The 11,059-nt window shown below is 26.1% G+C and overlaps 1 protein-coding gene and 1 long non-coding RNA gene across 6 annotated transcripts; one reads left to right on the forward strand and one right to left on the reverse strand.

Moving 5' to 3' along the window:
- Window positions 1–735: 735 nt before the first annotated feature.
- LOC126895232 (protein halfway) lies at window positions 736–5,987 on the reverse strand. 5 transcript variants are annotated; one of them, XM_050666859.1, is made up of 10 exons: window positions 5,566–5,728; window positions 5,383–5,423; window positions 4,674–4,895; window positions 4,284–4,616; window positions 4,029–4,207; window positions 3,797–3,967; window positions 3,222–3,380; window positions 2,956–3,066; window positions 2,652–2,723; window positions 736–1,576 (listed from the first exon to the last, which is right to left on the reverse strand). In XM_050666859.1, the coding sequence occupies exons 3-10, from the start codon at window positions 4,891–4,893 to the stop codon at window positions 1,370–1,372; spliced, it is 1,452 nt and encodes a 483-aa protein (XP_050522816.1). In that variant the 5' UTR covers window positions 4,894–4,895; window positions 5,383–5,423; window positions 5,566–5,728; the 3' UTR covers window positions 736–1,369. The 5 variants fall into 5 exon arrangements, with proteins under 5 accessions (XP_050522816.1, XP_050522817.1, XP_050522818.1 ...); XM_050666860.1 differs by lacking the exons at window positions 5,383–5,423; window positions 5,566–5,728 and adding an exon at window positions 5,806–5,987; XM_050666861.1 differs by having other exon boundaries at window positions 4,686–4,895; window positions 5,383–5,728.
- Window positions 5,988–6,224: 237 nt separating this feature from the next.
- On the forward strand, window positions 6,225–9,286 carry LOC126895236 (uncharacterized). The gene is made up of 3 exons (XR_007701610.1): window positions 6,225–6,947; window positions 7,941–8,025; window positions 8,092–9,286. It is a non-coding gene; the product is annotated as an uncharacterized LOC126895236 (long non-coding RNA).
- Window positions 9,287–11,059: the final 1,773 nt, after the last annotated feature.

An 11,059-nucleotide genomic window follows, 5' to 3' on the forward strand; every position in this document is an offset into this window, starting at 1 on the left:
AAAAAAAAAGTATGTCAGCAAAAAAAATATGTATGAAGTATTTACAAAAAAAATTGTATTGATCCATTAATTTTTCAAAAAGTAATTTCAATTTAAAGTTGAACATTTTAACACAAAAATAGCATGATTTGTGACAAGCATTTGTACATAGAAAAAAGTTAAAAATAATCAAAAATTAAAACAATTACTTTTTTATTATAAATTTTGATTAGGTAATAATTTCTACAATAAATAATCATACAATTTTTTAATTTATCACATGTATACGAGTTTTTTAAAAATTATAATTAAAAAATTTTACAGCACAAAATTTTCTGTGCTAAATAATATGGTCATATATTTTGAATGAAATTTAGTCACTGATTCCAAAAGCGGCTTTAGAATTATCAGATTGATTTTAGTATTTATGATACTAACTAATTAGTGAAATTCAGGTAATTTGAAAAGCACATTAAAAAGAAAAAAATTAAATAGTTTATTAATTTGAATAAATAAGGCATTATTATTGTATTTCATTAATTATATATTCAGTTATTTAATCAAAACATTTTAGTAATAGTTCTTAACTCAAAGTGGAATACAATAAGTAATAAAATATAATTTGATTTAATTTTAAATAATTGATTTAATGATTTAATACAACAACAAACACACATAGTAATATTTATGATAAAACATTTTTTTGTTAATATCATTAAACTTAAGTAAAATTAACAGCAAAACAAATAAAATAATATATAAATATACAAAAAAAAAAAAACAAATGGAAAGAATCACAGTACATATAATAATGATACAACAAAATTAGATCTCAAGAATAAACAACATAATAATATAAAAAATTCATCATAAAAATAAAAAAATTGTTAATTTATCTTATTTCACTAGTATATTTGGGTATAAACTGATTTAAAATTATTAACAAAATTTAAAGTCTGCATGTTCCTTGAGGCACAAATGGTAACTTAATAATTATAGCATACAGGTAATGTAAGCATAAATTTTAAAGCTCTTAATGATTTATTTTGAGCCATTGTTGAGGCATTAAAATAAAGTTAGTGATAAGTTAACACCATGACATGGAATATTTATATATACCATGATGTTTTAAACATTTATCTCTAAATATGTGACTAGATAATATTTAATTAAATTTTTAATTAAATTAACATAAATTTATTTTAGACTCTTATGTCAACAAGAATGTTAAAACAAAAGTTAAAAAAAAATTCAAACTTAATAAAATGTTTTTTGTAATTTGTGCTTAGATTTCAAGCTTTTAATACAGTCTTCATATAATTTAAATAGTGATAAATATAACACTATTACTATAAAATCTAATAATTATTATATGATTTAAAAATATATATTATTCAAAAACCCAATCGCATGGAAGCTTAGGCATTTTTGAAGCAGGCCAAGGTAAGTAACCAGCCGTTTTAAATACATAATAATCATATGACACTTTACCAATTAATAACAATAAAGCAGAAATTTCTGCTGCAATAACATAATACATATAATCTGTCCAGTCAGTTTGAGTAACACACACTATTTCACAATCCAAATCCACTACCTATAAAATAAATAGGGAATGATAAAATATAACCTAATGAATAAATATTTGTAATAAAAGATAACACAAATAAATTCATAATTAAAAGTGTGTTTAAATAACCACATAAAAAAATGGTTTTTAAGCTATATAAAAATATACTTATTTAAAAAATAAAAATATGAAGTGTTTAAGTTTAAATACAAAAAAATATTTCTTAGTACTACAAAATCTAAATTCACAGAAAATAATTATAGAATAGTAAATTTATATATCTTTTATTGCAATGTAAACGTCAGTTATTACCTTTTTTCATTTTTTACTTTAATCACCTTTAAAAAATGTGCACTAGTCTATCAAAATATGTGGTAGACAAATATGTCATAAGAATATGAATAAAAATCCTTTGAAGTTAAGTAAAAGATTCTAAATTACCAAAGAACTATTTTTTCTTAATCATAAACAATATTAAAGTGTACTTTTTCCATAAATTTGAATTTGGACAACCCTAAAAATTATTGCTTCAGTATTAATTATCTAAAACAATTTTTTATGTTAACAAATTAACAGTAAAAATAACTTAATAAAAAATAAATAAAATAAAATAACTTCAGAAACCACTTGTATTTTTTGTTATATAATTACATTTTTTTTTAGTATTTTTTCAAAAATGTTCAGAATTTTTCAGTCTTTTTGATCATGTATAGAATTAAATACTTAAAAGAAAAAATAATTGGTTTGGGGCACTTGTTATTTTGAGGTATTATTTCATTAATATTCATAATAATGCTAGCATCCTTTTCACGGGATAGCCTCTCAGCCAACGGAGTATTCCGTCTTGGGAAGCATTGTTTCATTATTATGAATAAATTATCAGTTTTTTTTTGTTGGTTCTTTGTAACTTAGTGTTAATTTTTGTACTTCAGCATAATTTTAGTGCCACTTATATGTTGTTAAGCATTTATACACCTGACATGTAGTAATTATACAGTTACTTATTACAATACTATATATTTTTAATTATTTACTTCTCTAACAGTATATTAAATTCTTATTTTATATTAAATGATAAAATATGTCATTAAAACATACTAACTTTATAGCGTAAATTTTCACATTGAATTTCCCTGTAATCTGGAATATGTTTATGATTAGCTTCTAACCAAACCTGAAGAAAAATATATTTAATAAATTAAAATTACTTACAAGAACAACAACAAAAAATATATTTTGATAGTATTTCTCAAGGTATTTAATGAACATTTTTTTTTACATGAAAAATAATATTTATCAATATTTAAATTAAATATGAAAAGAAAAAATGTATTATACAATTAAATATTAATCTAATATAAAAAAAAATGTATAGTATCTAGAATACTTCTAGATTAATAACTTACTTTTAAATATTGAGCTGTACTACAATCACAATAAAGTTGATTACCACCCAAATTTACTAAATGACCTTCAAAACTTCTAGTAAATGAATTTTCTAGTATATACATTGGTATCTAGAATAGAAATTACTAAAATTTAAAGTATAATTGATAATTATAAATTCTATAAAAAGTATTAATGGCTTAGTAGCCAATGCTTTAAATGAAATAAAAATAAAATAAAGAATGATAAATTAATTGTTAGTATTAAATATTTAAAATTAATTTACTGATTTCAATTGATTTGATTTTAAACTTAATACAGCATAGTTATCCATGAATCGTGAGCCTTCCAATGCTAGAATTGATGACACTTTATTTTTGTCTGCATAGAAAAATCTTAAATCTTTATACGAATCAACCAGAACTAATGCATCAATATTAGTTATCTAAATTTATATATATAAAAAAAAATACTATTAAAAATAAATTAAATTTTAAAAAGAAAATTTGACTTTTTTCAGTAGTAAATTTCTTAGAGAATAATTTTTTAAACTAATGTGAAAAAATTTTTTTTGTTTAAAATTATTACAAACTACTGATAGTAATAAATAAAATGTATGAAAATCGCGAAAGAATTAAAGAAAAAAAAACTGCTTAAGAAAAGATAAATCAAAATATAAAACTTTAAGTTAATACATTTATTTTTACTCATGATGTAACACTTGAATTTAATTACACCTAATTTGTAACCCTAAACTACTTACTTCTTTTCTAATATGTAAAGCTCTTAGATGCACATAGATATCAATTTTTTTTTTTAATTAAATATATAAATTTAAATTATAAAAAAAAAAATACATACATTATTATTTGTTACGTTTAAAACCACAGTATTCTCTGGTAAATTGATTGGTAAATAAGAAAGTTTATTGTTGGAACAATCTACTTCCACAGTATTCAATACATTTTTATCTGATATCATTTCATAACCATGCCATTTACATTTACATCCACTGGGACATTGTGTATTTAACTACAACATGAATAAATTATAAATTTTTACTTATTATCATTGAATACTAAAGCTTACATACCTTGTCAATAATTTTTATTTGGTCAAATGCAAGTATTTCTGTAGAGTTAAACCAATTAAATGACAAAGTTGTATTACAAAAAGTATCGTTAGTATTTTTAAACAATAGCTGCTTATTTTGAGAACTTTTAACACTTCCCATTAGTTCAAGTAAGCTATCACATTGAGTGTTGTTATTATCTAAAAATTATTTTCAAAAAAATAAAATATTGATTTAGAAAAATTAATATTAGTTTCATAGAAAATTAAATTTTACATGATAGATCAATCCAAAATTTTGGCACTTCATTTTTTATGATTGGCAGTTTTGATATATTAGTATGTGAGAAGTCTAACATGGCCAAAGTTTTAAGGTTTTCTAACACTTGAAGTTCATTCAATGGCCACTCTGTACCAAAAGCATTGTTTGAGAAGTTAAGGCAAGTAATTTGATGGGTATGCTCCAGTCGACCAAATAATCGATTAACAGAACTACTTGTAATAGATAAAGATATTAAATGATTCAACTGATTGGAAAATTTACCAAAATCAAACCGATCAGCAGTCATATTATAAATATGTAGCGCTTTAATGGCTGGTAATTTAGTACCTACAATTTTATAAAATATTATATTTTCATAAAATTTATCAATTTAAAATATGTTACTTGTATTGTTACCAGAACACATAATATTTCTAAATAAATCATCATATGAACGAGTCCGACAGCAAAATATAGATGATTCATCTGTTAGTATACATTTACATTGATTATTCGGACATGATTCAGGCGGTTGATTATAACAAGAAGCTAACTCATCACACTGAATTATAGTAACATAAATATAGAAAATCCACAAGCATAAATATTTTCTTTCTTTATTCATATCTGTAAAAATTATTATTAATGTTAAAAAATAAATTATTCAAGAATAAAAGAACTCTCAATTGACCCTAAAAGAATATGCTAAAGTGTATTTCACATTAACCCCATTTGAATGTAAATTTATGAAACTATGTGTACCCTAATTATTTGTTTAGTGTATTGGTATAGCAATTGGACACTTATAAAACTTCCGTGTTTACTAATGATTCATAGTCATTAATTACACAACCCATTTTCAATAATAATTGTTATGTATTTCATATTATCAAGAGTTTTTTCAGTAAAACAAAAATTATAATTGAAACAATTTTACATAATTTTAATATTTAAGCACATGTATCAAGAATTTATTTTAAAACTATCAATATTAAAAGTCTTCTAGATTAACATTATTCTCTTTAAAGTAAACACAATAATAATAATAAGCCGTGTCATTTGAAAAAACTCATAAAATAATTCTTTAATTTTTGTAAAGCAAATTTTAGCTTACCTTTTTATTTTGTAATAAAACCAAACTATTACTTTGTGCAACTAAAAAATATTATGATTTAACATAAATAAAAATACTTTTTTAAAAATTTAATAACTTATACAAAAAAATGTAACAATAAATATTAATTTTAAATTTAAACTTAAACATTGTTATTAAGAATAACTGCGTTAGTATACTTACACTAACTATAAATTAATTAACAGTATTATTACAAGGCCAACTATATTAAGCATTTTGTTTTGTTTTGCTTTTTAATTAGTAATTATGTAAAAAATTATTTATCACAGTAGGCTTATCAATTTGAAACATTGATAATGATAATTTTTGGTTAGCAAGCAAATCATTATCAGTATGAATTATGAAATCAACAATTGTCATTAATGACTCCTTGCATTTTTATCAATATTGACAAAAACATACCTGTACGTTAGTCTCATTAATAAATAGTTCAATCATATTTTCGTATAATGATCTAATGGCGTAGGCTTCAAAGTGTATAATAATTCAATTAGTATAGACAATTACAAATTAACATTTTAAAGAAAAATTTAATTTCAAAATAAAGGAAAATGAAATAAAAAACTAACGAACACTACGCTCAGTTGAAATTGCCACCCGTAATACATATGAGCTTGTTGGTCGTGTTTCTGTTGGTATGACAGGCGCTATTATGTAGTCGGTTATGGCTCAACAATAGCGTATGACGTAAACGACACTGCTTGATACCAGGGGAACATGCACACAAACGTGATCTTTTTTTAACGATGTAAGTAGCAGAGAGATATTTATCTTATAGGGCCCTGTTACAGGCGACTATCAATTCCACCGTCGCCGGCAATCGCGCCGAACCGCTATGGTCAACCGCGGGACCATTCGTGGTCGTAGCGATTTAGCGCGTTTTCATTCCAACTTGTATATGATATACAATTTCCATAATACATCAATTTGACTAAAATTTTCTCAATAAATTCGGATACACAGTCTCTAGGAAATTACAATAGGATAAATCTTTTATTACGTATGTGTTCACGTGTTTACCTTGGTTACGGCTGTATAAAGATTCGAAAATACTAGGGGATTATGTGGGCAATATACAAAACTGAAAAAATGTATCAAGCGTTTTCTTAGGACACTAGACTTACACATGACTTACAAATAAATATCATTATTCTGTTATTAACGATTGGCGGTATTGCTCAGAAATGTTAATCACGGACAGATCGAAGGACCAGGGCTATAGCAAATAGTAGTTTTTTTTTCTATTTTCTATGTTGTCTATATGATTCTGTAACGTATGTAAGTTGTTTGTAACACGTTTCGTTGTGTTGCTGTTATACCTCCATAAAATCGAGGTCGGTACTGTAAATTAATATCGCAATAGAAACTTCGCCTGCAGCTACGAGTAGAAAAATGACTAAGTAAAAAAAATTAACTATTTGTAGTTATTACGCATCTTGTGAGTGTTCAGCATCATAAAGTTGTAATATTATTTGTGGTGTTAAGTTAAATTTTTGATTTACTAGGCAAGATCAAATAAAATTTGCTCAACAGTTGTTAAAACAGTATGTAATAAAATAGTATTTATGTACATTTTACTTATTCATTAATCATGAACCCCATACAACTTGTTAGTTAGTCCAAAAATAAAAATTATGTTGATATTTTTTTTATTTTTTTTTTTTTTATGTACAATTATTTCTTAAATTATCAATCGTGAAGTACTTTTTATTTTAATCTCTTACACAAGAGTGCCAACTTTATTTTTTCACATGGCAGCATGCAAAATTATCTAGTTTAATTAATAAGTAATAATTAAGAAAATGTTTTATTCCTTCTAAAAGCTAAGCCTTGTATAACCAACTGGATTGATATATATACTCGGGAAATGTTCAGTGCAGTGGTTTTCCCTTTGCCTTCTGCACTGGGAACGTGGTGTTTTTTCGCAACTGTAGAAGCGCACGCATGGTCACCCATCCGTTCACCTACGGCGGTAGGCGCGGCTTAACAATAGAGTTTTGTTAACAACTAGTAGTGTGACCACCGCGCCACACCACGCCCCAGTAATTTAAGAAAATTACTGGGGAAAAATAATTTTAGAATCAGTATTTCGGAGTTCATTGATATTTTTATACCTAAGCGAGAGGAAGAGTAATTAATAAAAACTGATAAATTACTAGTAATAAAAATAACAAAACCTGTGTCTCACCTCCAGTCTATATTTTTAATTGCAAATAACTTCCGAATTACTAGTGCAAAAGTTGTTATCGACCAATTATTTTCTTTAATTTAAAGAATTTAGAAAATAAAGAAAATTTAATTTTTTTCTAAATTATTTTCTCATCACTTATTAAATAAACTAGATTAAATTATCTATAAAAAGTATTAACATAAATAATTGCTAATTCAGCAATATAAGATATTAACTGTTATATATAGAACAAAATTAGCTCCTTTCTTGATCACTTAGTGCTTATTTAAGCTAGGCAAAATATGTGAAAATCCAAAAGTATATAATATCATTCAAAATGATTTTTATGTGGACAACCTTCTTGCAGGAGTAGAAAATGACAAAAAATGTTTCCTAATTTATCAGCAACTTATATGAGAATTAGTAAAAGTTCAAATGCCTTTAGGGAAATGGTATTATTTTTCTAATATTACAATTACCCACTGCAACTAATATTAATTATTCACTGTTTTTATCAGAAAAGGACACTGTTAGTACATTATTATTTATCTGCCGACTTGACAAAGGTGCATTTAGGTTCAAAACAAAACAATGGACACTATTGTCAGATATTCATAAGAAATATGACTCTCTAGGATTATTAACTCAACGAATTAATTTAAAGGAAAAATGTTTTTATAACATTTATGGACATTAAAATTATAATGGAATATAGCAGTCTTATCAGATATTCAAGTGTGATGGACCAAATTTTATAGTAGTTGAAAAATTGTCTATTTCAAGAAGAGCATTATGTAGCACCACTTGTGGCTATATTAGTTTATGCGGCAACATCTATTCCACGGTTAACAATGTTATACACTTCAAAGTCACGTGACTTATAACCATTTCTCGCTTTGAATTTTGTGCTGCTGTTCTGTTGATGGAACTATCATATGAAATGCTAGCTGAAATTTTAGATTGCTCCCTGTGAAACTAGTGATAATGGCTCAGTCCCAAGATCAATGGTTAAAAACATACTCAAGTAGACCACATAAGTTCGATTAACAGCTTGGTTACTCAGTTTTAAAAATAACTATGTTAGTAAATTACAAGTGAAGAAGTGTAATTTTACCATTAAGTAATCAACTCGGCGGTTATGATTAACAGAAGCTAAGTATTTTGCTAATGATTATTAGTGGTTGATTAAGGTACATGTCATCATAACATTCAAAAATACACTCTATTGTTTTATCAGCAAAGTATAGCGTAACTTTGCTCATTTTCAGTATGAACGAAACTTTTACAGATTAGTTCGCAAGGTTTACTTGCAAATATTTTACGCCCTGTAATGATCTCAATCTCGTCCGGTCTACAGTTTAATGAGTGAAAAATTCTTTTAACAATTTTTATGGTAAATTTTCATTGAATCTTTTTCTTCACCTTTCTTACTAAGTATTTTTTAGTAACTCTTGGGAATAGAACTAAAAAATTGATAAAATAATAATAAAACAATAAGGAAAATATATTACTTCCTAACAGATTTTAAACTTACACTTCTAACAAAGAATAAGAATTAAGTATGTTTGTAAAATCATAAATGATTTTACTATATCTTAGGAGTGTATCTAGAAATTTATCTTGATTGTTCTTAGTTTACGCGAGTATTTTCAAACCTCTAAATATAAGAGCACAATACCTAAAAAAAATCCGTAACTCATATTATAATATGATTTTTTTATGTAGATTAGTGATATCTTTCATTTTAGAATAAAACTATGAGATTAAACAATATTAGTAATAATCTAGCTGCAATAATAGAAATTCATTTAAATATTGAACTTTTGAACCCAGTAAGATCATACAATACTGCGAAACCCAGAATTCTTTCTCTAGTTTCATCCTTTTTACTAAAACTATGTGGTGCATAGTCACTTATTATATTTAAAATTTTTTCCTCGAAAATTAATATTATGATTATAATTCTGTCACTTTTCCTAGTTGCTTCTACTACTGTACTTTTTATTTCCTCATATATTATTTTCCATGCACCATTCTTGGTATTTGATTCACCTAATTATATTACTTTATAACCCTCACCTATTTTCCTTGCTCTCTCTCCATTCCACTTAGTTTCCCACACACAGCAAATGTTAACTTTTCTCCTTTTTAATACTTTTACTAATTCTCTACTTTTACCATTTAATGTTCCAACATTCCACGTACCTATTCTTACTTTGTATCTATCTTTCTCCCTTATACACATGTCCAGCCTAGAGTTGAGTGATGATGTCCCTACACCGTTGACACTACTAGCGTTGGTTAGACCTGTACACATGACTGGTGAAACAGCTACCACACAAGTTATCCGGCAGGTATCAAACACTTTATTCTTTAGGCCTTTTTCGTTTCTAACTACTTTATTTATTTTTACCTGTTGTCCCCGCGTACATCCGAGATGAGACCATTCGCCTAAGTTTTGTTCAGGGCCCCTCATATTTTTTTACAAAATTTTACGCCGGTTGTCGACCATGGGTCAGAAAATGTTGGCATAATTTTTTTTATTTTAATAAAAACATTAATGAATTTTTAACGCAAGTGATTGATTGGTGAATGGTTCAATAAAACGAGTTGACGTTTGAAATTTTCATCAGACCCGCCCAATGACATTCCTGAGATATGATAAAAAAATCAATTCAATCCGTTCATTTTTCACCGTTTTACGAGTTTTTTTTTTCATGCGCTCGAGACGCCAGGGCGCGCCGCCCGAAATTCTTGCGACACTTTACGACATGAAAACGATTTTTTTTACGATTCGCAATCATACCACGGCGTTCTGTACGTGCCAAGGAAGCGCCANAAGGCGTTCTGTACGTGCCGAGGAAGCGCCAAAAATCCGAGATCCTACCAAAAATCTGACCGCTACGAGCGTTTGAAATTCATCAAATTTAAAAAAAAAATAACGATTTTTCTGTATGCCAGTAACACATGTACGCGTCCTATTATATCTTATTATATAATAGAACAAGGAAAAAAACGCTTTCGTTTAACGCCATCGTTTTAATATGCGCAGTGATTCATTTCTGCTCATACGTTTATTATGAACCTTAATTATATGGTGTAATATGTATTATTATTAGGACACTATTTTGCATTTGCACTATATTTTATCAAGGAATATTATATGTTATATATAAATTTCAAGACGTTATAATTATATAAGTTTGTACTTTCATTATCAGAACAGTACATTATTAATAATCTTTTTTTTCTCATATATGATGTATGAGACTATGAGTTTATCGTTTGAATTGGGATTCATCTATGATAACTATGCTGTCCAACGTTAAATCGCAGTTACCAATATTTTTATCAAAATTAAATTTTTTACAATGTGCCACGTATAATATACGTATAATAACCTGCAGAATTTTTTTTTAATTATTCTATAATATAAATACAATTATTATAATTAGATTATTAATCATTTTTGTGTATAACGGGGGT

Source organism: Daktulosphaira vitifoliae, unplaced genomic scaffold (genome assembly GCF_025091365.1).
Source record: "Daktulosphaira vitifoliae isolate Bord-2020 unplaced genomic scaffold, ASM2509136v1 Scaffold_1, whole genome shotgun sequence".
NCBI classification, from domain to species: Eukaryota; Metazoa; Arthropoda; class Insecta; order Hemiptera; family Phylloxeridae; genus Daktulosphaira; species Daktulosphaira vitifoliae.